The 27,881-nt window shown below is 50.7% G+C and overlaps 1 protein-coding gene across 3 annotated transcripts; it reads left to right on the top strand.

Moving 5' to 3' along the window:
- Positions 1-265: 265 nt before the first annotated feature.
- On the top strand, positions 266-27,881 carry Tyk2 (tyrosine kinase 2). 3 transcript variants are annotated; one of them, XM_085844457.1, is made up of 25 exons: positions 266-355; positions 2,843-2,994; positions 4,189-4,408; positions 6,494-6,611; positions 6,887-7,034; positions 7,305-7,468; positions 9,937-10,225; positions 11,251-11,451; positions 11,536-11,693; positions 15,077-15,185; positions 15,288-15,483; positions 15,571-15,674; positions 15,770-15,946; positions 16,039-16,126; positions 17,020-17,147; positions 19,815-19,950; positions 20,035-20,189; positions 20,605-20,755; positions 20,975-21,072; positions 22,234-22,426; positions 22,764-22,882; positions 23,623-23,795; positions 24,071-24,188; positions 26,424-26,534; positions 26,615-27,881. In XM_085844457.1, the coding sequence occupies exons 3-25, from the start codon at positions 4,201-4,203 to the stop codon at positions 26,747-26,749; spliced, it is 3,477 nt and encodes a 1,158-aa protein (XP_085700583.1). In that variant the 5' UTR covers positions 266-355; positions 2,843-2,994; positions 4,189-4,200; the 3' UTR covers positions 26,750-27,881. The 3 variants fall into 3 exon arrangements, with proteins under 3 accessions (XP_085700583.1, XP_021028934.1, XP_085700584.1); XM_021173275.3 differs by having other exon boundaries at positions 9,859-10,225; XM_085844458.1 differs by lacking the exons at positions 16,039-16,126; positions 17,020-17,147 and having other exon boundaries at positions 9,859-10,225.

The raw sequence follows: 27,881 nt of genomic DNA, 5'->3' as shown, positions 1-27,881 counted from the left end.
GAGGGTTCCAGGTCCTTCGCCTACAGACCTCACTTTTCCGCCCGGCCCTGCAGCCCTCCTCTGCGTTTCCGCCCTCACCTTGGACGTCCAATCGTAGAGGCCTCCTCAGTTCCGCTTGCCACGCCAACAAATCACGACTAAAATAATCCCTCACCATCAACATTCAGAACGCCGCTCTTCTCGTACAATGACCAATAGGGATGTAGGACCGTAAACTGGGTGGGACGGACTGCAGCCAAAGGCATGCGCACTTCAGGCAGCCAATGGCAAGTGGCGCGTAGGCGGTGGACTTCCAGCGGCTCCCCGAGGCAGTGGGGCGGGGTTCAGGGTCCCAAGCCTGTGTACGCCGGAAATGGTGAGTGCAGAGGGTCTGCTGTGGGAAGCTGGCAGGGAGGAGGCTGGGGACTTGCCAGCATTAACACTGCCCCAGAGTGAGACTGGTGGATTAACTGGAGAGTGCACAGTGCAGTTATTGCCTGGGCCAGATAGGTAGGCAAGTTTTCGGGCAGTCGGTGCAGAGAGATGCAGTTTCTGCAAGTACAGACTACCTGGATTTCGTCGTCAAAGCTAAACCTGAATTTTTGAGAAGATTCAGGAAGGAGGAAGGGAGTTCTCCTAAAAGCGCATGTCCCCAGGATGGCGCCTTGAACATGAATAGATACGGTCCACAACTATTAACCGCTTACTGTGTGCCAGACACTTTCTCTTTTGCCTTTGAGATAGCCACTGGAACCAACCTTCTTTACAGGCAGATCTGACTGTATGTAGGTGCGCCTACAGTCACATAAATTATTAAGGCTGGTGGGCTCAAGGTTGGGCTTGCTGACCTATCTGCCTCCGAGTCCAACACTGAGGAGGCAGAGGCAGGGGGATTGCTGTGAGCTCTAGACCAGCCTAGGCTCTATTGTAAAATGCTGCCTCAAAATTAAAATTGTGTGTGTGTGTGATGTAGAGTATAGTGCATTATTCCTGTGTGTGTGTGTGTGTGTGTGTGATGTAGAGTATAGTGCATTATTCCTGCATTTAGAACACTGAGGCAAAAGGATCACCATGCATTGGAGACCAGTGTGAGCTACAGTGTGAGTTCCAGGATAGCCTGGGCTACACTGTTGGTCGAACATCAAAATCATAAAGGATGAATGGATGTTCCCTCAGTTGGAAAAGTGCCTGCAAACATAAGGACCCAAGTTTGAATCCCAGCACTCACAGAAACCGGAGTGTGGCAGCAGGCATGTCACTCCAGCACTAGGGGATGGAAACAGGAAGCTCTTAGGGGCTCCCAAGACAGCCCAGCCAGAACAGTGACCTTGGTTTAGTAATACCATGCCTCAAAAAATAAGGTAAAGGAGTAGGAGAAACGACTCAGGGTTATAGTCACTGTTAACACAGAGGACCTAGATTTAGTTCCCAGCACCCACATGGCAGCTCTCAACCATATATAACTCCAGTGCCAGGGCATCTTACCCCATCTTCTGGCCTCCATCGGTACCAGGCACATATGAGGTACAGCACCGACAAACATGTAGGCACAATGTTCACACTTATTATAAGTGTGGAAGCCAGGCAGTCATGGTGTATTCCTTTAACCCCAGCACTCGGGAGGCAGAGGCAGGCAGATCTCTGAGGTTGAGGCCAGCCTGGTCTACAGAGTAAGTTCCAGGACAGCCAGGGCTACACAGAGAAACCATGTTTGAAAAAGCATTTAAAAAGTAGAAAGTAATAGAGGAAGGACCTAATGTCCACTTCTGGCCTACCTATGTACATACGGGAAGCTGACTTTCACACTCAGGTACACACACATGTATATACTTTGCATGCACACACATGCATATGCATGTACATATTTCCCTATACACATTTATGCACTATACACACACATGTGAGATGCACACATATGCCTATACACATGCACTTGTATATACTCATATACTATCTAAGCACACATAATTTATGTACATACATACATGTCATGTACACATATGCCTGCACACACATGGATACAACAGGAATATTTACACCTATAACATGCACACACAAGCACCACATTCATACGTTTTTGGTTTTGGTTTTGGTTTTGGTTTTTGGTTTTTTCGAGACAGGGTTTCTCTGTATAGCCTTGGCTGTCCTGGAACTCACTATGTAGATCAGGCTGGCCTCGAACTCAGAAATCTTCCTGCCTCTGCCTCCCAAGTTCTGGGATAAAGGCGTGCGCCACCACGCCCAGCTACGTTTTTGCTTTTATGAAACAGGGTTTCTTTGTGTAATCCCATACACAAAGTGTTTTGGAACTCACTGTATAGACCAGGCTGGCCTTGAACTCTGAGATCCACCTGCCTCTGCCCCCAGAGTGCCAGGATTAAAGGCGTGTGCATGTGGAACCTTGTCCCTTAAATGTGGACCCCTGTGAGCACCCCCAAGGGAGTCAGAGCAGCCCCCGTCTCCTCTTACAGGGGTGGATCTGGGGCGCTGAAGGGAAAGTGGAAGTGGTGAAGTTCATGACATAATTAAGTTATCTCTGTGTGTGTGGGTGTGGGTGTGCACGCGCGTGCGCGAGTGCATGAGTGTACTTATGCAGCATAAGTGGAGGACAGCTCAGAGCATTCTGTCCTTCCATTGTGTGAGTTCAAGGCATTAAGCCCAGGTTGTCGAGTTTGGCCACTGGTCCCTTTACCTGCTGAGCCATCTCACTGGCTCCAAAATGTAGTGCTGCTTTTTGGTGGTCAGGGGGTGGAGCCTCGGACATGGTGCATGCAGGAGGCATGCTGCCTGCACTCAGCTCCTCTGCATGCAGCAGATTCTCTTTGTGTCATATTTGGTTGTTGTTATTCCTGTCTTAATTCAGGTCCTGCTGACACAGTACCATGCAGGACCAGGTTGGAAGATCTTTCCGTAGCAACCGTCTCAACATCTTTTCTTCACCTGGGGAAATGGAGGACCAGAGAGGTTAAGTGCACTGTCTGAGGTCACACAGAAAGTTCCAAGACGCACTGCCAGGTCTGTTACATCAAGCCTGCCTGCCCTCAGGGACCTTGGTTCAAAGCAGATACTGATTGATTGGCTGATTGATAAACTGATTAAGACAGCATCTCACTGTGTGACCTGAGCTGGCCTTGAACTCACAGAGTTATCAGTGAAAGGCATGTACCATTGTGCTTGGCTTGATCTTATTTTATTTTTGCTTATTATTGTTAAGGTGTTTTTATACGGATGCACATAGCACTTGTGTAGCTCAGAGGACAGCTTTTTTGGTCAGTCCTCTCCTTCCATCATGTGGGTGCTAGGGATAGAGCTCAGGTGGCCAGGCCTTGAGCTGGCTCCTGAGACAGGATCTTACGTAGCCCTAGATGCCCTTCAGTACCTCACATATCTGAGGATAACCTTGATTTCCTGATCTTCCCGCCTCCCTGTGAAATGCTGGGACAGCCGGTGAGTGCTCCTAACTGCACCTCAGCGTAGCCTTTCAGACTCTTGGAAGATTATTGAAGGAGCAAGTCAGTGACTCCTGCCCTAGCAGGCAGGAAGCCTGTAAAGCCAGCCTGAGGTAGACAGATGGACCTTGGCAGCCTCACGGACCTTCCAGAAGCAACACAGGACGTTCAGTCTGCTGGTACTCTTGTGCACCTGTAGTTCCAGTTGCTTGGAATGCTGAGGCAGGTGGATTGCTTGAATGAAGGTATTGAAGATCAGCCTGGAAAAAGTATAGTAAGATCTTGTTCAAGTGTTTGTTCAACTAAATAAATATTTTCCAGGTGGTAGGTGGCACATCTCTCTCTCTCTCTTTCTTTTCACATGTGCATGCACGCACACACACACACATACACACACATTTCTAAAAAACAGTACATACAGGGCTGGAGAGGTGGCTCAGCAGGTAAGAGCACTGACTGCTCTTCCGAAGGTCCTGAGTTCAAATCCCAGCAACCACATGGTGGCTCACAACCATCTGTAACCCTCTTATGGTACATCTGAAGATAGCTACAGTATACTTACATATAATAATAAATAAATTAATAATAATAATAATAACAATAATAAAGAAACAGTATGTACAGTAGTGAGTTGGAGGCAAGCCTGGGTTACATGAGACTGTCTAAAAAACAAAAAAGAAACCAAAAATATAAGATGTCTTTGCTATCACTAAAAGTAGGGGTGGCAGGCGGGTATGTGAGTCTTCCTTCCTGTCTGCAGCCAGCACATTGAATGGTGGGGACCATGCCTTTGTGTGGGCGGAGAGCCATCTTGGAAGACAGCAAGGCAGATGGCACAGAAGCTCAGCCCCTGGTGCCCACAGGATGCTTGATGGTGCTACTGCACTGGCCTGGGCCTGAGGGCGGGGAGCCCTGGGTCACCTTCAGCCAGACATCTCTGACTGCAGAGGAGGTCTGCATCCACATCGCACACAAAGTCGGTGAGTACACCGCCCCAGGAGGAGCTGATGCTGTGTTTCACCATCACTGGACAAAATAGAGTGAGTCTAAGTGGCAGCTTATGTCAGGACCCCTAGGGGCTGTTGTTCCAGAGGGCTGGAACCGAGAGCACTGCTGAGCCAGGCCTGTGATCCCAGAACGTGGGAAGCTGAGGCAGGAGGATCCTCACAAGTTCCAGGCCAAACTAATGACACAAGAAGACCCTGCTTCAAAAACCAAACCTTAGGCTCAATGATAAAGCTCCTGCCTAGAATTCCCCAGTGAAGGGGCTGGAGAGATGGCTCAGTGGTAAGAGCAGTGGCTGCTCTCCCAGAGGACCTGGGTTCAATTCCTAGCACGTACATGGTGGCTCACAACTGTCTGTAACTCCAATTCCAGGGGATCTGGCACTCTCACACAAACATCCATGCAGGTAAAAATACCAATGCACATAAATAAGTCTTAGGAAAAACAGAATCCCCAGCAAGGGGCTGCCATTTGACCCAGTGGAATAGCAGCCACCTAGGATCTCCCACTGAGGGGTTAGAGTATTTCCCAGTTTATGCAAAGTTCTATTTTCTGTCCTCTGTGTGTCCCCCAAAGTCAGGTTACTAACACCATGAGGCCACGCCTCCCTCTGCAGCCTCCTTAGTCCTAACCACACGGCAGTGGTACCACCCTTAAATTCCATTAACACGCGGCTCTGGTGATAACAGCTTGTGAACGCTGGGACATGGCCAAACCATCACAAGAAATGTGCTAGCAGCTGGACCGTGACATCTCTCACCAGCCTTCTGCTGTGCTGACATGAGCGACAGGGCCTGCACTTGATTGTAACTATGGGCTTTTCCAGCCATGCCCCAGCTCCCAAAATAACAACTCTGAGACTTAATTATTTATGAGTAAATCCCTAGCCCAAAAGTTGGGCTTGCTCCCTGACTAGCTCATAACGTAATTAACCTGTTTATTCTATTTTATGAGTGCTACATGGCTGGCTACCACTTCTCAGTTTCATGTCTTTCCTCAGAGTTCAGGGTACATCTCCTTTCCCCTCTGACTCTCCCAGAGTTCCTCCCTCTCTGCCGGAGCTCCCACCTGATACTTCCTGCCTTTTGCTAAGAGGCCATCAGCTTTTTATTGACAGATGGTGCCTCCACACAGTGCACACCACAGAGAAAGTAGTTTTCACACAGGTCCTGGGCATGTGCTCTGTTTGAGGAACCAAAAGGCCTTCAGGCTCACAGGGATACCGGTTCTAAGAACTGGAAAAGGGAACTAGAAATTGAAACTCGGGAATGAGATTGTCACCCAGCTGGTAGGACACCTGCCAGCGCTCAGAGAACCCTAGCTTCTACCCTTAGCCCCACAAGGACCAGGCATGAGGGTGCACACCTGTCATCACCGTAGGCTGGTAAGTGTAGACAGGAAGCTCAGAAAGAAATTCATGGCTAGCCTCAGCTACATATGGACTGTGAGACCAGCCTGAGCTCTATGTCAAGCAAGAGGAATTGAAAGCAAGCATGAGCGTGGAAGCCAGGCCCGGGTGACTCAATACTGAAGGGTTCGGATTTCTCCACAGGCAATAGGGAGCCATGGAAGGCTTAAGCCAGAGAGTAAAGCAGTTGGCACATAAGACATCTGTTTTACAAGCGAGGTACCATATTTTATCAAGTGAGGTTAACTTTCAGTAAGTTTGGATGACAGTTTATGTTTAGCTGACAGGTTGAAACCTTTTGTTGTTGGTATTTGTGTGTTGAGACAGGGTCTCTCTATGGAGCCCTGGTTGGCCTGAACCTCACAGAAATCCACCTGCCTCTGCCTTCTGAGTGCTGGGATGGACCACCATGCTCAGCCTCCAGAGTTCTGGGATCACATGCCACATAGTCCAGTGTCCCTACCCAAGCTGCAAGGAAGCTGGGAAATGTGGTTCTGGGAGGCCTTGGCATGGTGGAGATGCTGAGCTGCCCTGTGCACACAGCAGCACTTGACATCTTATAGATGGGAGGGGACCTGGGAAGGGTGTGTGCGAGGGAGGGGTCAGTGGGTGTAGGATGCTCAGAATCTAACTTCCTCCCTCCGTGTTCCAGGCATCACTCCACCCTGCTTGAATCTCTTCGCACTCTACAATGCACAGGCCAAGGTCTGGCTGCCCCCAAACCATATTCTGGATACATCCCAAGACATGAGCCTCTATTTTCGAATGAGGTGAGTAGGGAGTGTGTGTGAGAGAATGTGTATTTGTGTGCTCTAGTGGTGTGTGTGTTTGTGTGTGTGTGTGTGTGTGTGTGTGTGTGTGTGCGCGCGCGCGCGTGTGCACACCCATGTATCCATGTGCCATAGCACCAGTGTGGAAGGAAGTCCAGTACAGCCACTGTGCCATGGTCTCTCTCATCAAACGCAGGTTCACCTTGGCAAGCACCTTTCCTCACTGGCTCCCCCCACCCCCGCCCCAGCTCCATCCATCCTTTCCCTCCTTGCAGGTTTTACTTCCGGAACTGGCATGGCATGAATCCCCAGGAGCCAGCTGTATACCGATGTGGTTTCCCAGGGGCAGAGACTTCCTCAGACCGGGCAGAGCAAGGTGTACAGCTCTTGGACTCTGCCTCGTTTGAATACCTTTTTGAGCAGGTGTGAGCAGGGTGGGGCATTTAGACCATTTCAGGGAAGCAGAGGGTCAGTTATGGACTCCCTTCCACTTCCAGCTCCACTCAGCTATCTGTTTCAGCTCATACCAGCTGGGATCGGTTAGCTCTCTTTACCAAAAGAACTTAGGGTGAATGAGTGCTCAGATTGATTAGTAATGTCTGCCATGGTCTTAAACTCTTGCAGGGATGGTATGTTGGCAATAGAGCAAAACGCTCCCACACCTCTTTTTCTATCCATCCCTCTACCCCTCAGGGAAAACATGAGTTCATGAATGATGTGGTGTCTCTGCGGGACCTGTCTAGCGAGGAGGAGATCCACCACTTTAAGAATGAGAGCTTAGGCATGGCCTTCCTGCACCTGTGTCACCTTGCTCTCAGCCGCGGCATCCCCCTGGAGGAGATGGCCAGAGAAATCAGGTGACAAAATGGAATGGGACCAGGAGCAAGTGGATTGAAGTCCCCAGGCCCTGGGGTCCCAGAGTGGACCTTTCATGTTGCCTTCATTCGTCCAGCAAACATGAATTGAGCGCCTACTGTGTACTAGTTCTAAGTGTTAGGACATAATATCAGCTCTGCGAGTTCACATGTTGTGAAGCAGATTGGGTGGTAAAGGAAACACAAACCCTGGGGCTGAGATGGCGCAGCAGATCGGAGTGAGGTCAGTCGTCTCACAGCTGTCCGTAGCTCCAACGCCAGGGGCTCCAAAACCTTCTTGACTTTCACTGACACCCACACGCGCATGGCATACACAGAAGTAAAAATAACTAGTGTAGAGTCTTAATTAAAGAAAGAAATACAAATATTAAATGTAGAGAGACGAAGTAGGAACGGGGGATTCTTGTTTGTTTCTCTGTGTAGCCCAGGCTGACTTCAAACTCACAAAGATCCGCCTGCCCTGCCTCCTAAGTGCTGGGATTAAAGGTGTGTGCTACCACTGCTGGACCTTACTCTGTTGTTGTTGTTGGTTTTTTTTTTTTTTAAAGATTTATTTATTATATATAAGTACGCTGTAGCTGTCTTCAGACACTCCAGAAGAGGGCGCCAGATCTCGTTGTGGATGGTTGTGAGCCACCATGTGGTTGCTGGGATTTGAACTCTGGACCTTCGGAAGAGCAGTCGGGTGCTCTTACCCACTGAGCCATCTCACCAGCCCTGTTGTTGTTGTTAAAGACTTATTTATTTTATGTATGAGTGCTATCTCAGCATGTACACCTGTGTACCAGAAGAGGAACTCAGATCACATTATAGAGAGTTGTAAACTATATGGGTGCTGGGGATTGAATTCAGGACCTCTGGAAGAGCAGCCATCTCTCCAGCCCCCTTATCATTTTTTTAAAACATTATTTCAAGCTAAAGGTAGTGATACACATTTATTTATTTATTTATTTATTTTTGGTTTTTTGAGACAGGGTTTCTCTGTGTAGCCCTGGCTGTCCTGGAACTCACTCTGTAGACCAGGCTGGCCTGGAACTCAGAAATCCGCCTGCCTCTGCCTCCCAAGTGCTGGGATTAAAGGCATGCGCCACCACCGCCCGGCAATACACATATTTTTAAAATTTATATTGTATTTATTCATTTCATGTATATGGCTCTATCTGCATTTACACTTGCATGCCAGAAGAGAGTATGAGATCCCAGTATAGGTGCTTGTGAGATACTATGTGGTTGCTGGGAATTGAACTGAGGACCTCTGGAAGAACAGACGATTTAAGATTTAACAGACCTCTCAACCACTGAGCCATCTCTCAGCCCCTCATACACACATTAAATCCCAGCACCCGGGAGGCAGAGGCAGGTAGATCACTGTGAGGTCAAGACCAGCCTGTTCTACATAGTGAGTTACAAGACAGCCAGGATTACATAGAGACCCTGTCTCAGAAAGAGAAGAAAGAGTTAATCCCATAAAAACCAGTCCTACTGAAATGGGGTTCCCTATCGGTTCAGACTTCTGGAAGATACCGTGGGGCTCGGATCCTCAAATCCTAGGCAATTTCTGGAAGCTGGAATGTGGCACAGACCTGTAGTCACAGCAACCAGTAATATGCTGAGACAGGAGAATTACAAGTTGTAGGCTAGGCTGGGCTACAGTGTATATGACCTATTCCCCTCAACCCCAAAATTAGCTAAGAGTAGTTGGTTAGACCTGTAATTATAACACATGGGAGGTAGAACCAAGAGAATTAGGAGTTCAAGGACAGTGTCAGCTGCACAGCAAGTTAAGAGCAGTCTGGGGTACATGAGACCTCATCCCCAAAACACAAGACAGTAATTAGGACCAGATGTGATGGTGTGCACCTGGAACTCTTACACCAGCACATAGAACTAGTCAGCCTGGGCTACACAGTTAGTTTTAAGCTAGCATGGGCTAAATTATATAATATAAAACCAAGACGATCTGGAGAGATGGCTGATTGCTTCTGAGCACTGGCTGCTCTTGCGGGGGACCTGAGTTCAGTTCCCAGCACCCACATATCAGCTCACAACCACCTGCAACCCCAGTTGCAAGGGATCTGATGGTCTCTCCTTCTCATTATGGGCACGTGTATGTGTGCAGGCTCACATGCACGCATGCACACAGTCAAGGAAAAATAAAAATGAAGTAAAAACCACTTGAGACAAAGTTTCACTATAAATAGTTTCACTGTTCAGTGCTGGGGTTAAGGGCAGAAGCTGTGGTACTTTGGATTGGGCTCTTCACGTCTGCATCCTTGACGTAGGCCTTAGGCGACAGGGGGGTTCAGCTGCTCACCACGTCACCCAGCCTGCCTACACCGGCTCCTGACCTGTCCCCCTTGTCACCATTACAGCTTCAAGAACTGCATCCCTCGTTCCTTCCGACAGCACATTCGGCAGCACAATGTGCTCACACGCCTGCGTCTCCGCAGGGTCTTCCGCCGCTTCCTGCGGGCCTTCCGGCCTGGCCACCTCTCCCAGCAGGTTGTGATGGTTAAGTACTTGGCCACCCTGGAGCGGCTGGCTCCTCGCTTTGGCTCAGAGCGCATACCTGTGTGTCATCTGGAGGTCCTGGCACAGCCTGAGAGGGACCCCTGCTACATCCAGAACAGTGGGCAGACCGTTGGGGACCCAGGCCCAGAGCTGCCTTCCGGTCCTCCCACCCACGAGGTACTGGTGACAGGCACCGGAGGTATCCAGTGGCATCCACTACAGACCCAGGTGAGCAGTCTCTATAGCTGCAGACCCTCAGGGTTGCTCACTTGAGCTACCCTGGCTTTTCTACTGACTTTCGAGGCCTGTCAGTCTGTCCTGTTTCTGTCCCTTTGATTTTTTTTCCCCTCCATTTACTTGTGGGAGATGGGCACTGTTGTCCCAGAGTGACCGTGTGGAAATGAGATACCACCTGGGAAAGCTGGTTCCTCTCCTTCAACCATGTGAGCTCTGGGGGTAAAACCTAGGTAGTCCGGCATTGGAGGCAAGCACACTTACCTGCTGAGCCATCTCACTGGCCCTTGAGGGGTAGTTATTTGTTTATTTATTTATTGGTTTTCTTGAAACAGGGTTTCTCTATGTATCCCTGGCTGTCCTGGAACTCCTGACCACAATACCACAGAGATCCGCTGCCTCTGCCTCCCCATGCGGAGATCAAAGGCATTCGTGTACCGCCACCGCCCAGCTGAGGGGCTTTGGTTTTTTTTTTTTTTTTTAATATTTTTATTACATATTTTCTTCAGTTACATTTCCAATGCTATCCCAAAAGTCCCCCATAGCGCCCCCCACTTCCCTACACACCCATTCCCATTCTTTTGGCCCTGGCATTCCCCTATATTGGGGCATATAAAGTTTGCAAGTCCAATGGGCCTCTCTTTCCAGTGATGGCCGACTAGGCCATCTTTCGATACATATGCAGATAGAGACAAGAGCTCCGGGGTTCTGGTTAGTACATCATGTTGTTCCACCTATAGGGTTGCAGATCCCTTTAGCTCCTTGGGTACTTTCTCTAGCTTCTCCATTGGGAGCCCGGGGCTTTGGTTTTTATCTTTTGAGTTTGGGTCTGATTCCGTACTGTACCAGCTGACCTGGAACTCGGCCGTACTGTAGCCCAGGCTGAACTCATGGCGCTCCCCCTGCAGCTTGGGTGTTTGGAGCTAGAGGCTTGAGCTCAGTTTCCTTCTGTTCTTTGAAGGGAAAACAAACTATCCTGCCCTGCTGTCTTCCACCCCCAACCCCACTTTGGTGTTTAGGAATCTGAGAGAGGTAACAGCAGAGGGAATCCCCATGGCAGCCGGTCGGAGAAGAAACCCAAAGCCCCCGAGGCTGGAGAGCACCTTACAGAGAGCCCTCAGGAACCACCTTGGACCTACTTCTGTGACTTCCAGGACATTTCCCACGTGGTGCTAAAGGAGCGCCGCGTGCACATCCACCTCCAAGACAACAAGTGCTTGGTGGGAGCCCTGGGCAGTAGGTTGGTGGAGAGGACTGGGATGAGTCCTGCTGAGCCCCCTGACCATGTCCCTCTGGCCCCACAGTTGCTGTGCCTCTGTTCCCAGGCTGAGGCCCTGTCCTTTGTGGCCCTTGTCGATGGCTATTTCCGCTTGACTGCTGACTCCAGCCACTACCTGTGCCATGAGGTGGCACCCCCGAGGCTGGTGACTAGCATCCAGAACGGCATCCATGGCCCCCTGATGTGAGTGATGGTGGCCCGAGGATGCCGGGGGTTGGCACTGCGGGATGCAGAATCTGGAATTCTAGGAAACATTTACACATACAAGGTGTGCGTGCACACAGGGGCTTCGCATGGCCTGCCTAGTGTGTGTGTGCGTGCATACAACTACCATCACACCTAGGTACTGCCCCAGGCCAGCCAGCTGTGGGCCACATCAGTGTGCCGCTCGCCCGCCCGCCGGCCGGGGTGTCCAGCTGTGTGGCCTCTGCCTATGACACCTTTAGTCCCCTTTCACCATTGCTGTTAGCACCTCCAGAATGTCAGGGCCCTTATACGAGGTCATTTTTCACTGCTATAATAAAATACCTGAACCTGGATACTTACAGAGAAAAGAGGTTAGCTGTGGAGTTGCACAACTCAGTCCAAGCAGGTCAGCTTGGACTGCATAGTGAGAGCCTACGCAAAATTAAATTGTGAGTTTTTTTTTTTTTTTTTTTTTAAGATTTATTTTATGTATGTGGGTACACTGTAGCTGTCTTCAGACACACCAGAAGAGGGCATCGGATCCCATTACAGATGGTTGTGAGCCACCATTTGCTTGTTGGGAATTGAACTCAGGACCTCTGGAAGAGCAGTCTGTGCTGTTAGCCGCTGAGCCATCTCTCCAGCCTGAGGATTTTTTTTTTTTTTTAAAGATTTATTTATTATATGTGAGTACACTGTAGCTGTCTTCAGACACTCCAGAAGAGGGCGTCAGATCTTGTTACGGATGGTTGTGAGCCACCACCATGTGGTTGCTGGGATTTGAACTCCGGACCTTTGGAAGAGCAGTCGGGTACTCTTACCCACTGAGCCATCTCACCAGCCCGAGGATTTTTTTTTAACACTTACAATTATGGATATATGTGTATGTCTGCATACTTGAGGACAGATGCCCACAGAGGTCAGGGGTATTGCATCCTCCTGGAGCTGGTATTTAGGTGCTCATGAGCACCCCTGCTGTGGGTGCTGGGAACTGAACTTGGGTCCCCCTGAAGATCAGGAATGCCCTGTAATGACTGAGCCATCTCTCCAGCTTTTCAAATTAGAATTTAAAACCATGTCTAGGGGAAGTGACTCTGGACAAGGTTCTTGCCTTCTGGTGTGAGAATCTGCATTTGACCCTTAAAAGACACATAACTCAGCCACTGTGTTTGGAGTCCCAGCATTTCTATGGTGCCACGGTAGATGGAGATGGACTCTGGAGACTAATGCTGTCCAGCATGCATGGTGGCCAGCCACAGACCCCTGTCTCCAACAGAGCAGAAGTGAGGACTGATAGTTGAGGTTGTCCCCTGACGTGAGTACAGGGTATGCACAAATCCATTCTCACACATGCACAGATGTAACGAGAGTCTAGTCTGGGTCTATAGCTCGATGTAGCAAGCTATAGTGCTTTCTCTTGTAAAGCCCTTGGTTCGGTCCCCAGCCCTGCATAACTGGGCATGGTGGTGTGTGCAGGTATTCCCAGCACATGGGTAGTGGCACAGGACAGTTTACAGGGGTCAGTTCTCTCCTATCGTCTTGGTGCTGGGGATAAACTCAGGTCTTCAGACTGGACAGCTAGCACCTGCACCTACTGAGTCATCTTGCTGGCCTCTTGTTTGTTTTGTTTTTGAGACTGTTTCATTTGGCCCAGATTAGGCTCCAAGGTAGCAGAGGGTGACCTTGAACTTCATATCTTTCTGCCTCTACCTCCCCATGCTAGGACTAGAGACATGTGGCTACCTTTTATTTTTTAAGTTTTGTTGTTGTTGTAATTTTATGTGTACCATTTTTGTTTGTTTTGTTTTGTTGCTTGTATATATCTCTGCACCGCATGCATATCTGCTACCCACGAACGCTGGAAGCTACTGAACAGTTGTGAATTCCCTCCGGGGTTGCTGGGAATCAAACCTGTGATCCCTGGAAGAGCAGCAAATGCTCTTAACCTCTGAGCCATCTCGGCAGCCCCTCATGTTTAACCCGTCATCATGGAATGTAGGATGTCACTTGAACCTCAGAGGGGACAAATCACACAGAAACGTGTCCCCACATGGCCCTGTGACGTAGGGCGATGAACAGCAACCATGATCTGTATTTTGGGGACATGTGACTATCTCTCAACTGTAAATCACTCTGTCCCTTTGTGGCTGTATCTGGGTGTGACCCACGTGACATCCAACAGCTGTCTTCCTGCCTCAGCATCTGTCATATTGTCCGTGGCTGTGTTTGGTGTTAGGCACACGCATCTCATTCTCCATGGCAGCAGTCATATGTATGTATACAGACATGTGTGGGCATACTGCCAGTGGTTCTGAAGGTTTTTAGACATTTATTTATTTGAGGGGAGGACCTGCCATAGTGTATGTGGGGAAGTCAGCAGGCAAGCTACAGGAGGCAGGTTCTCTCCTCCTGTCACATGGGTCCTGGATGCTGAACTCAGGTCATCAGGCTCTTAGCAAGTGCCTTCCCACACTGAGCATCTTACAGGCTCTCTGAAGGTTTTGTATGCATGTGTGTGCACATAAGGCAGCCAGAGGTTGGCCTTGATGCCTCCCTCAGTCATTCTCCATTGCTTTCTTTTTAGTGTGTGTGTGTGTGTGTGTGTGTGTGTGTGTGTGTACTACATGAATGCTGGTGCCCACAGAGCCCATAAGAGGCATGGAACTCCCTGGAGATGGAGTCACAGGTGGTTGTGAGGTACCCGACATGGGTGCTAAGACTCGAACTCTGGTTCTCTATAAGAACAGGAAGTGCTGTTCATCACTGAGCAGTCTCTACAGCTCCTCCACCTCGGTTTTCGAGACAGGGGCTCTCACTGATTGGCTAAGATCAGATGAGCTGCAGCCTCAGGCTTGGGACTACAGGAGCATGCTGCCACTCCCAGATTCCCACGTGGGTGCTAGGGATCGGAACCCAGATCTTCTTTCCTTTTTTTGTTTTGTTTTGTTTTGTTTTGTTTTGGGTTTTTTCGAGACAGGGTTTCTCTGTGTAGCCTTGGCTGTCCTGGAACTCACTCTGTAGACCAGGCTGACCTCGAACTCAGAAATCCGCCTGCCTCTGCCTCCCAAGTGCTGGGATTAAAGGCGTTCGCCACCACTGCCCGGCCCCAAATCCAGATCTTCTAAGACCCCCATCCACATACTGTTTCTGAAGCATAGTCATAGCTAGCATATAGCCCAGGCCGGACTTGAACTCTCAGTGATCCTGTGACCTTAGCCTCCTAAGAGCTGGAGTCACAGGTGTTTACTGTCACACCTCCTTCCTCGGAATTGTGTCCCAGCCAGTGTGTGTATCTCTGGGCAGGTCTCCTGGGACATTGTCTGTCATGAGTCCCACAGGAGTACCAGAGGCTTGATGGTGGCCCTGTCCTCCTCTCTCAGGGATCCGTTTGTACAGGCCAAGCTGTGGCCAGAGGACGGCCTCTACCTGATTCAGTGGAGCACCAGCCACCTGCACCGCCTGATCCTTACCGTGGCCCATCGAAACCCGGTGGGCTTGGAGCCAGGGTGGAGGGCTGGGAGGTACACCTGTCATAGGCTGGATCTAAGCCCTGCCTGACCCCTGCTCACATCTGCTTTCCCATCTCCCCAGGCTCTCAGTAATGGCCCTAGGGGCCTGCGCCTGCGAAAGTTCCCCATCACACAGCAGCCTGGAGCCTTTGTGCTGGATGGCTGGGGCCGCTCCTTTGACAGCTTGGGGGACCTTCGACTCGCCTTGCAGGGCTGCTCATTGCGGGCGGGTGATGACTGTTTCCCCCTGCACCACTGCTGCCTGCCCCGGCCAAGAGGTGAGTAGGGGAGTGGAAGGCATAGGGTAGGGATGACTCTGTACCCTGAAGCCAGCCCACAAGGGCGATGTCCACTCCTGTGCCTAGAAATCTCCAACCTCGTCATCATGCGGGGGTCTAGGGCCCACACCCGGCCTCTCAACCTCAGTCAGCTCAGCTTCCACAGGGTTCACCAGGATGAAATCACCCAGGTGGGTGTTCTGTGGTGGGGCATGCAGACCTGGGGGGCGGGGGGTCACCTGCTATCCAGTGCCACCCACACTGCATTCTGTACCACTTCTTACAGCTGTCCCACTTGGGCCAAGGCACAAGGACCAATGTGTATGAGGGCCTTCTAAGAGTGGGAGGCCCCGATGAGGGCAAAGTGGACAATGGATGTCCCCCTGAGCCTGGTGGGACCAGTGGGCAGCAGCTTCGAGTGGTGCTCAAAGTTCTCGACCCCAGTCACCATGATATTGCCTTGGTGAGTGTGCAAGGCTGACCCTGGCGTATCTGGAGAGGACAATTGGGAAGGATGGGGTGGGTTTACAGACCTGCCCTGCCCTGTCTCCACAGGCCTTCTATGAGACTGCTAGCCTCATGAGCCAGGTGTCACACATGCACCTGGCTTTCCTGCATGGTGTTTGCGTGCGTGGCTCAGAGAGTGAGTGCTCCCCTACATAGCTGGGTTTGCATCCTCCCCCTCCCCCTCCCCCTCCCTGGCTCATCACTGGAGATGGAACCCAGGTCTTTGGCATGTAAGGTAAACACTCAACCCATGAGTGACACCTCCAGCCCCTCACTATGGTGTTCCATGCAGGGGCTCTATTGTTGAGCTACATCCCCAGGCCCTCACTGGGGGCTCTGCCTCCCAACCATTTGACCATCAATCTCTCCTGTAGCCCGGAGACCAGACCTTGACCCACAGCACACGCCCACTCCTCACCACACACCAGCCCGAAGCTTACATCTTAACTCTCAAGCACACTCTGCCCCTGCCCCTACTCTGACTCCTTGCCCTACCTACTCTGCCCTGTGGCTCTATCTGAGTCTTCATTCTTCCCAGAATTCCTTCTTGCATACATCCTCCAATCCCTTCAACACAATGGTCCCAGGCAGGTCCCAGCCTGTTGTGTCCTCAGTCACCCTGTGTGTCCACCCTGCTTAGACCTGTTCCTTCTCTGCCTATCCTCCAAGCTTCTTAGATAGGCTGACCCCAGTTGTGACTGCAGTGCCCCCATGTGTGTCCCTTGATCCTGCTTTCCAGCCTGTGCCTGGCCCACTCCTGCATATTGATGTCACCTCTGCCTCTTGTTCCACATCTCCACTCATCACACACACACACACACATACACACACACACACACACACACACCCTTTCCACTTTCTGCGCTCCATCTTGTCCTTGCTCCATGCCCAGATTCCCCATTCCTCTGCCTCTACTCTCTCCTCTGTTCTCAAAGTACCAGCCCCATCCAAACTCAGCTGACCTCCACCATCTGTCCTGGTCCTGGGTCAGAGCCAGGTGGCTCTCCTCTAGCAGCTATATCTTTGCAGATATCATTGTGACAGAATTCGTAGAACATGGTCCCTTGGATGTGTGGTTACGGCGACAGAGGGGCCAAGTGCCCATGACCTGGAAGATGGCCGTGGCTCAGCAGCTGGCCAGCGCCCTCAGCTACCTGGTACATGCACTTGTGGGGGTACTTGTGGGTACTTGTCAGTGAGATGGGAGTAGGTAGCCTGGGCTTCGTAGTGGGAGGCCACACTAAGCCACAGTTCTGAACCATGACTCCCAGGAGCGTTGTCCACATGCTTGGCGTCCGATCTGCCCCAGCCATTGCTGTTCCATCACAGTGTTTCCTGAAGGTCCGCCCTCTCATTTGTACACTCATGTTAATGGCCCCAAGTGCACTGCACCAGGGCCTGTGCTAGGCCCTGCACAATTATTATACCGTGGACTCTGGAGCCTAGCGTTTGACTTGGAAGAGACAATATAGATCTTTGCCGATCTGTAGGTGCTCAAGTCTCCTGCAGAGAGTGGGGTACAGGTGAAGCCAGGAATGGTGACATGGTGACACACACCTGCCACCACAGCACTCAGGAGTTGATGTGGGAAGATGTGGAATTTAGTTATTCTCAGTTATATAGTGCATTTGAGAATAGCCTGGGCTATATAAGACCCTATTGCAAGCATTAAAATGGGGCCTGGGGCAGTAGCTAGGTTGGTAGAGCACCTGCCTAACATGGACAAAGCCTGGGGTCCATCCCCAGCTCTGTATAAACAGTGTGATGTATACCTACAGCCTCAGCACTGGGGAGGTGGAGGCAGGAGGGTCTCAGGGCCATCCTTTACTAAGTAAGTTTTTTGGTGTGCGTGTGTTTGAGTGTGCACGTGTGTGCGTGCATGCATGTGTGCATGCAGGTCAGACCCTGGATGTCTTTCTCAGCTCCTGACCTCACCCTTCATATCCTGTGAGCACCAGGGGCTCCTGTCTACAGCTCCTCAGCTCTGGGACTACAGCATGTGCTGCCACATCTGGCCTGACACATAGGTGGTGAGGCTTGGATATCAATCACTTGACCCTCTGAGCCATATTGTCAGTGCCTATATAGCAAGTTTGAGGCCAGCCTGGGCCACATGTGACCAGTTTCTTTTTCTTTTTTTAAAAAAAAAATATGTATTTTATGTATATGTGTACACTGTAGCTGTGCAGATGTTTGTGAGCCTTCATGTGGTTGTTGGGAATTGAATTTAGGGTCTCTGCTTGTTCTTGTCAACCCTACTTGCTCCAACCCAAAGATTTATTATTATAAATAAGTACACTGTAGCTGTCTTCAGACACACCAGAAGAGGGCATCAGATCTCATAACAGATGGTTGTGAGCCACCATGTGGTTGCTGAGATTTGAACTCAGGACCTTCGGAAGAGCAGTCAGTGCTTTTACCTGCTGAGCCATCTTGCCAGCCCAGGACCATTTTTCAAAATAGCAAAAGTGTATAGTGTGTTTACACCAACACAGACTCTTTTGTTACTATAGGTATATCTGTGTGAGATACCTGTCACAGTACATCTTTTACAATATAAAAGTCATGAAAATCCTGTAAAATTTCTTTCTTTCTTTTTTTTTTTTTTTTTTTTTTTTTTTTTTTTTTTGAGGCAGGGTCTCTCAGTATGGTTTTGACTGGCCTGGGACTTGCTATGTAGACCAGGCTAACCTTGAACTCCCAGAAATCTACTTGCCTCCAACTGGAATGTTGAGATACCACCATGCCTGGCTAATTAAATTTGGTCTGAGGCAAGATCTCATGTAGCCTAGGCTGGCTTCAAATGCATATGTAACCAAGACTGGCTGTGAATGCCAGATACTCCTGTCTCTGCCTCTGGAGATAGCAGGGACACGCTCATTCCTGACCCGCAACTCCAGTGTTGATCATGGATCAGTCTGAAGGTGGCCTGTGTTTACAGAGGGCTAACTGTACTTAAAGCACAACAGAGTAGGAAGCTGTAAGAACTGAGCAGGCAAAAAAAAAAAAAAAAAAAAAAAGCCGGGCATGGTGGCGCACGCCTTTAATCCCAGCACTCGGGAGGCAGAGGCAGGTGGATTTCTGAGTTCGAGGCCAGCCTGGTCTACAAAGTGAGTGCCAGGACAGCCAGGGCTACACAGAGAAACCCTGTCTCAAAAAAACAAACAAACAAAAAAAAGAACTGAGCAGGCGGATCTGGAGAGAGAGTGATAAATGCTTGCTGTACAGCCGTGAATCATATCCCTCACAGCCCACGTTAAAAGCCTGTGTGTATCCCTAGCACTGGAGAGGCAAAGACAGGACTGCCTGGCTACCTTACCCAATCAGTGAGATGGGTAAGATGAAGGACATTTAGGGAAGAGCACTGGCATCCATCCCTAACCTCCACATGCAGGCACCCAAAGCAGCACATAGCATACACATAACCCAGAAGGGATTGAGGGCCAGGCGAGTTGCTGACTGGCAGTGAGGCACAGTTACAGCTTGGGAATGAGGTAGAATTTGAAACAGGTGGGTGGGGCTGGCCTCACCTGACAGAGGAGGTAGTTACTGTGAGGAAAGTTTGGGAAGATTATTTTCCAGGGTTTGTGTGCAGGAGCAGCCTGTGTAAAAGAGAGTGCCTGGCATGTGTTTGGGTTTTACAGTGTGGTCTTCTGGCGTTTTGTTCCTGGCCATGAACCTTGGCTCCCACCGTGACCTTGTCCTGATGACCAATACTGTCATTTGACAGCTGTCATGTTTACTTGGCTATCCCTCTGGATAGGGCTGGTGGGTGGGACCTAGGCCCAATCCTGGAAACCATGCACTTTTCTCTGCCACCCCAGGAGGACAAGAATCTGGTTCACGGGAATGTATGTGGCCGGAACATCCTGCTGGCTCGCCTGGGGCTGGAGGAGGGTACCAACCCGTTCATCAAGCTGAGTGATCCTGGTGTGGGCCAAGGTGCCCTCTCCAGGGAAGGTGAGTTCTGGTATGGGGCTGGGCACAGGGATGGCCTTCCTCTATCCTTTCCACCATTGCTGATCTGTGATCTGTGCTTCTCAGAGAGGGTGGAGCGCATCCCCTGGACAGCTCCCGAGTGCCTGTCTGGAGGGACCAGTAGCTTGGGTACTGCCACGGACATGTGGGGCTTTGGTGCCACCCTTCTTGAGATCTGCTTTGATGGGGAGGCACCCCTGCAGGGTCGTGGTCCCTCTGAGGTATGTTCTGGGATTTCTGTGGGTTTTGGAGGATTCTTGGGTCTATCTAAGTGGCTAAAAAGGGTTCGTAAAGAAGGGTTCATCAAATGCAAACACTGGCTCACGAGCCAGGCCAGGAAGAGCAGCCTTGATTTCAGACACAGCTTTTGCTGGCCCGGGGGCAGTAGAGCAGCTGAGCTGAGGACGGGGAGGAAGCCGGGGTGCTGGGAGTAGCTTGGTGGTTACCTGCTCCCCTCGCTTGGCAGAGCCAGTTCCTGACTCCGTAGTCTTTGCTAAGTTTAAGCTGCTTTCTCTGTAAAATGGGCATAAAAAGACCAGATACTAGTCTGAGCTAACCCTGTTGCTTGCTGTGCCTTTGGGGGAAGATGTGGGGGTGGAATGGGGTGCTCATTTTCTGTCATTTTCACCCTCACAGAAAGAACGGTTCTACACAAAGAAACATCAGCTGCCAGAACCCTCATGCCCAGAGCTGGCCACACTCACCCGCCAGTGCCTGACCTATGAACCAGCACAGCGGCCATCCTTCCGCACCATTTTGCGGGACCTCACAAGACTGCAGCCACAGAGTGAGCCAGGGCCCTGGGAGTTGAGGGTGCAGCTGGGGTGGGGGGGTCCCTGCCAATGCATTAGTGCACATCTAAGGTCTCTCCCTGGGGCATGGTACATGACAGTTCCATATTCACAGAAGGGTCTCCGGGTGAGAGGGATGCTGAGGATCAGGCCCTGGGCATGCAAAACCAGTCGGGGAACAGCCAGGGTCTCACTGCAGGCTTTGGCTCTCCCAGATCTAGTCGGCACTTCGGCTGTGAACTCAGACTCACCAGCATCAGACCCCACTGTTTTCCACAAGCGCTATTTGAAAAAGATCCGGGATTTGGGCGAGGTAAGGCCTCGGCTAGAGAGAGTGGGTGTAGGAATGGACAACTGGGGCGTAAGGTAGCGATACTGTAGGGGAGGGACTAGAAGATGTGGAAGGAGAGTGGGTTTGGGACTTAGATGTATGGAATGAAGCCTGCAGGGCTGGGGTGTGTCTGGAGACCTGGGTTGGTTTGGAGAACTGCAGTAGGGCTCGGAGAGCTGGGGGGGGGGGGTGCATGGAGACCTAGGGGCAGGGCCACTCCGTGAAGAATTTGGGGCTTTTGGAAGTCTTACTTAAGAATAGTTTTGATTGTCTCTAGCTGCATATGTATCGAAAGATGGCCTAGTCGGCCATCACTGGAAAGAGAGGCCCATTGGACTTGCAAACTTTATATGCCCCAATATAGGGGAATGCCAGGGCCAAAAGAATGGGAATGGGTGGGTAGGGAAGTGGGGGGCGCTATGGGGGACTTTTGGGATAGCATTGGAAATGTAATTGAGGAAAATATGTAATTAAAAAAAAAAAGATTTATTTATTATATGTAAGTACACTGTAGCTGTCTTCAGACACTCCAGAAGAGGGAGTCAGATCTTGTTACGGATGGTTGTGAGCCACCATGTGGTTGCTGGGATTTGAACTCCTGACCTTCGGAAGAGCAGTCGGGTGCTCTTACCCACTGAGCCATCTCACCAGCCCCCCCCCCCCCCCAAAAAAAAGGGAACATCTGACTGTGAAAAAAAACAAAAAAAAAGAATAGTTTTGAGCGGCTGGCAAGATAGCTCAGCGGGTAAGAGCGCTAACTGCTCTTCTGAAGGTCCTGAGTTCAAACCCCAGCAACCGCATGGTGGCTCACAATCATCCGTAATGAGATCTGACTCCCTCTTCTGGTGTGGCTGAAGACAGCTACAGTGTACTTAGATATAATAATAAATAAATCTAAAAAAAAAAAAAAAGAATAGTTTTGAGAGCCAGGCATGATACTTTATACTAACACTCAGGAGGCAGAGGCAAGTGCAAGTCTGAGGCCACCTTGGCCTGCATATTAAGTTCCAAGCTAGCTTATGCTACCTGGTGTGATTCTCAAAAAAAAAAAAAAAAAGATAGTTTTCAGACATGGGAGAGGTAAGGAATTTTCAACATGGAGTAAGTATGGCCTGGTATGACTCTCCTGCCCACTTGTACAAGGGTCACTTTGGCAAGGTCAGCCTGTACTGCTACGATCCAACCAATGACGGCACTGGTGAGATGGTGGCGGTCAAGGCCCTGAAAGAGGGGTGCAGTCCCCAGCTCCGCTCAGGCTGGCAGCGGGAGATCGAGATCCTGCGGACACTGTACCACGAACATATCGTCAAGTATAAAGGCTGCTGTGAGGACCAAGGTGTGCACGGTGGCCTGCCATGGTGTGGGGGTGTGGCTGTTCCCTCTGGAACAACTGAAGAACATGCTACACTAGGGTGGAGGCAGGAACTATCCTGGCCTGACCAATTAGAATTACTCACCCCTCGTGGGGGTGTGGCTGGGCCTTCTCAGTTGGGGGGAGGGTTGGGGGGGGTCGTTTGGAATGAACAGGAGCCCCTACCACAGCAACAGGGTTCCACGTGGGTCATAGGACATGGACCTGTCCTACATGGGAGGGAGCTGTGTAGAGCTCAGGGCTCCAGGATCCAGAGACTCCAGCCCCTCCTGCAACATCCTCTTTGCTCTCTGCCTCACAGGAGAGAAGTCTGTACAGCTGGTCATGGAGTACGTCCCTCTGGGCAGCCTCCGAGACTACCTGCCAAGGCACTGCGTAGGGCTGGCACAGCTCCTGCTGTTTGCCCAGCAGATCTGCGAGGTGGGACGTCTGTGCCCTTCCTCCTAGAGCTGAACACTTCTGCTGCTGCGGGGCTGTTTGGTCTGATGGGCTCTATTCCTGTCCTGGTCACCTGGACACAGCTCTATAGCCTCACCCTTAATCCCTACTGTTTCCTTAGGACTGGACCCACTCACCTTTTTTAGCCCCTCCCATTGAACCCTGGGAGCCATTTCCCGCCTATCCTCTGTTTAGCCTACATTGCCTGCCTAGTAGCTGCAAGCCCTACCCGAAATCCTGTAGAGGTTTACTTATTCCAAGAACCAGCCATCTCTGCTTGGTTCCACCCACCAAGTGCCACCTCTCAGTCTCTGGCCATACTAGCTTGGCTCTGAAAGCCCCACTCCTAATCTTGTAGAGCACTGGGTCTCAACCTTCCTAATGCTGCGACCCTTTAATACAGTTATGTTCAAATTATTTTCATTGCTACTTCATACCTTTAATTTTGCTACTGTTAGGAATCGCAGTGCAAATATCTGATAGTCAGGATATCTGATACTCCATTCCTTGTGAAAGGGTCATTGGACCCCAGGTGTCGTGAAACACCGGTTGAGAACCACTGTTGTAGAGATTTGCACATTCCCCCGTTTGACCCTTCCCACAAAGCCCCGCCCCTCTCCACCCGCCCTCCAAGCTTGCTTTGCTGGCCGAGCTCTCGCTCTGGCTCTTCCTTTTGCTTGCTCAGGCCAGGGCTGATCCTGACTCGCTCTGCCCCACCCCAGGGCATGGCCTACCTGCACGCTCAGCACTACATACACCGAGACCTTGCGGCGCGCAACGTGCTGCTGGACAACGACAGGCTGGTCAAGATTGGAGACTTTGGCCTAGCCAAGGCTGTACCTGAAGGCCACGAGTACTACCGAGTGCGCGAGGACGGGGACAGCCCAGTGTTCTGGTGATCAGGAGCTGGCATTGTCGGAGGGGGCAGGGTGGAGGAGACACTGGGGTGCAGAAGAAGGCTGGGCGGGGCCTAGAGATGAGGCGGGCGTGGTTTAAGGACCAAAGGGACTTGACTAAAGCCCACTAAGCCAGTTTGACTTGGCTTAGTAGGTGTGTAACCTCTCAGGCAGTGCCCTGAGGGTGAGGTCTCAATAGAAGCTCAGGGGTCCTTTCACCTACCTGTGAACTCCCAAGTCCAGTCAGCCAGTCCTGAGCCTCTTCTGTTTCCAGGTATGCCCCAGAATGCCTGAAGGAGTGCAAATTTTACTATGCATCTGATGTCTGGTCCTTCGGAGTAACCCTTTATGAGTTGTTGACATACTGTGACTCTAACCAGAGTCCCCATACGGTGAGTGACAGACATCCCACTTTACCCTTATGTTTGCAAGGGAGCTTTTCTAGAAAAGCAGGCATTTACACTTTAGCCCGGCAACATTGGCAGGCACTTTGGGGGCGGAGGGGTTCAAGACAGGATTTTTCTGTGTTGCCCAGGCTGTCCTAGAACTCACTCTGTACACCAGGCTGGCCTCCAACTCAGCGATCTGCCTGTCTCTGCCTCCCAAGTACTGGGATTAAAGGCACGTACCACCACCTATAGCAACTGGCAGGCTCTTCACTAGCCTGTTTTCCCAGCCCTGCCTGATCCGTAAAGGTATTGTTTGGCAGGGTTGAGAGCTATTTTGTTTCTGTGGAGTTTATTTGAATGGTTCTTTCCCACCCATTTATTGTATGTTGGTGTGTGCGCACACGTGCCGCATCACACACAGGGAGTGGGGAGGGGTTGGCACCAGATGTGTACAGTGAGGACATAACCACTTCAGAAACGGCCAGTTGTAAGCTGCTATGGGGTGCTGGTAATTGAACCCTGGTTCTCTGCAAAAGTAACAAATGTTCTTCAACCACCAAGCCCAGCCGGCTCCCCTGCAGGGGAGGTTTGTTTTGTTTTGTTTTTTGTTTTTTGTTTTTGTCATCTTTTGTTTTGGTTTGGTTTTTGGTTTTTTGAGACAGGGTTTCTCTGTGTAGCCCTGGCTGTCCTAGAACTCACTGTGTAGACCAGGCTGGCCTTGAACTCAGAAATCCGCCTGCCTCTGCCTCCCTAGTGCTGGGATTAAAGGTGTGCACTACCACGCCCAGCAGGAGTTTTTAACTGAAATACTCAAACTGCACACAGGCAAAAATCCCGATATTTCTTGTTCTTTTTTTTTGGGGGGGGGGGTTGAGGAAACTGTATTTCACTTTTTGTTTTGTTTTTTAAGATTTATTTATTTATTATATGTAAGTACACTGTAGTTGTCCTCGGATACTCCAGAAGAGGGCATCAGATTTCGTTACAGATGGTTGTGAGCCACCATGTGATTGCTGGGATTTGAACTCAGGACCTTCAGAAGAGCAGTCGGCGCTCTTAACCACTGAGCCATCTCGTCAGCCCAGATATTTCTTGTTCTATGTGCAGACTCCATATGAGTGGGACCTGAAGTGTTTCTAGGAGCCAGTATCTCCTGCTCTATCCCACATTCACTGTGGTGGTGCCTGAAGCCGGCTGTGTATAGATACACAATGACCCTGTCCTGCTGCTGTCACTTGACATCCCTCAGCCACAGAGACCAAGGGATCCTCTCTTTCTGCTCTAAATTCCTGTGACTTTTTGTGATGGGCCCAGCTAGTTCATGTGTCACATCTGATGGACCCAGCTAGTTCATGTGTCCATCTCACAGGGAGTCACTCAGAGGCTTTGGACCACAGTGGTTGGTTAGCCGAGAGCTGGGGGGAAAGCCAGGAGAACATTAGCCCCAAAGACAGCATTTCTCCACAGCTACTCAGGTCAAGGCAGAAGAATCCCTGTGAAGACCAGCCTGCAGCAAAGCAAGATCATTATCTCAAGAAGTAGATTTTAGCCTGGCGTGGTGGTGCACGCCTTTAATCCCAGAATTTGGGAGGCAGAGGCAGGCGGATTTCTGAGTTCAAGGCCAGCCTGGTCTACAAAGTGAGTTCCAGGACAGCCAGGGCTATACAGAGAAACCCTGTCTCAGAAAACCAAAAAAAAAAAAAAAAAAAAAAAAAAAAAGTAGATTTTATAGGGGGTTGGAGCTGAGACTCTGTTGGTAGAGCACTGGCTGGCATGGATAAAGCCCTGGGCTCACCCCAAGCCCAGCATAAAATGGGCATGCCCATCTTCCAGCACTGGAGGTGGAGGCAGGAGGGTCAGGAGCTAAAGGTCATCCTTGGATACCTAAGATCCAGTCTCAAAACAGTGTCAGGGCTGGGACAGGGCTCTGGTTCAGCACTTGCTGTGCAAACCTGAGGACATATGCTTGGATCCCCCGAATTCACTTGAACATCAGGATTCCTAGCGCAAGCGACCGAGCCAGACGAGTCAGCTCAGGGGGCTCTGGGTTTGACTGAGAGACCCTGCCTCAGTGGATGAGGTGGAGGTGAGACCGAGCATGATTCCTGAGCTCAGCCTCAGATCTCCATCGGAATGTTAGAAATTCATATTAAATGTATGTGCTAGAGCACATGCCTCACATATGGGTGCTCACTGGTTCTCAGCTTGGGCAAACAGCTGCCTTTGCTTGTGCTTTAGAAATTCACCGAGCTCATCGGCCATACCCAGGGCCAGATGACTGTGCTGAGGCTCACAGAGCTGCTAGAACGAGGAGAGAGGCTGCCTCGGCCTGACAGGTGTCCCTGTGAGGTGAGTCCACCGGCAGATGTTCCCTGTCCCCACCCTCATGACACAGGGCGGATGGCCCCACAGCCCCATTTCTCCCGCAGATCTATCACCTCATGAAGAACTGCTGGGAGACAGAGGCCTCTTTCCGGCCCACCTTCCAGAATCTTGTGCCTATCCTCCAGACAGCGCAGGAGAAGTACCAAGGTCAGGTGCCTTCCGTGTTCAGCGTGTGCTGACAGTCAAAGGCATCAGGGACAGCCCCACACAGAGGCCTCCACACACCCTATACCTTACTCTGCCTGGAAACCCCACCTGTGACCTAAGTTTCCTTCCTTGGCCCTGAGCCTGGCCATGACCTGAACAGACCTTGAATATGCAAAGGGGCTAATTGGGATTCCTGAGTCTTTTCGTTCTGGGCCCATCTCGTCTTTTTCATGGTTCAGACCCCCATCTTCATTAGCTGGGAAGAAACTGTTGCTTTGCTGGAGGCCCGAGGGCTGTGGGGGTCCATCTTCAGCAAGATGTGCAGGCAGAGTGAGACTTCAAAGGAGGCTATAACACTTCTGTTGTGTTTGTTTGTTTTTCGGGACAGGGTTTCTCTGGGTAGCCCTGGCTGTCCTGGAACTCACTCTGTAGACCAACCTGGCTTCGAACTCAGAAATCCACCTGCCTCTGCCTCCCGAGTGCTGGGATTAAAGGCGTGTACCACCACGCCCGGCGCCGTAACACTTCTGATCACCCCTAAACCACTAGCCAAGCTGCAGTGTGACTGGGAGAGCCAGTGCTTAGCATGGGGAAGACCTGGATTCTGTCCCTAGTTGGTTAAGACAGACACCAACTAGATCAGTTCCTGGTATACAGGAGGCACTCAGTAGCTGCTTGTTAGAGGCTGGGGAGATGGCTCCATCAGTGAAGGGCACACAAAAGTGCTTGCTTTGCAAGGCTGTGAGTTCAGTTCCCAGGCCTAGTTAGCTCTGCGTGGGGGCACATGCTTGCCATGGGGAAGCGGAGACAGGCAGCTTTGTGGGGCTCACTGGCAAGAAGCCTAGGCCATCCAGTGACACTCAGGCCAACTAGAGTCCCTGCTTCAAAACAAAGAGTAGAGCAGGGCCTCGGGAAGAATACCCAGAGTTGACCTCTGACCTCTGCACATACACCTGCACATACACCTGCATACACACCCAGGAAGGCCATCTGTCACTTATGTAGTACCCTTTCCTTCCTGTGTAACCTCAGGAAACTGTCTTGACCTCTCTGGCCCTCACATCTCAGCTATGGGGATGGTCAGGCTTTCTACCTCATGGGGCTGATGATGGGTTGCATTTAAATTGCTTCAGAGAGTGTTTATTAAAGCTGATGTTTATTGCT

The sequence above is a fragment of the Mus caroli genome, unplaced genomic scaffold, assembly GCF_978045245.1.
Source record: "Mus caroli unplaced genomic scaffold, Mus_caroli_1 scaffold_11, whole genome shotgun sequence".
Classification (NCBI taxonomy): Eukaryota; Metazoa; Chordata; class Mammalia; order Rodentia; family Muridae; genus Mus; species Mus caroli.
This window is presented reverse-complemented; position numbering and strand designations above follow the sequence as displayed.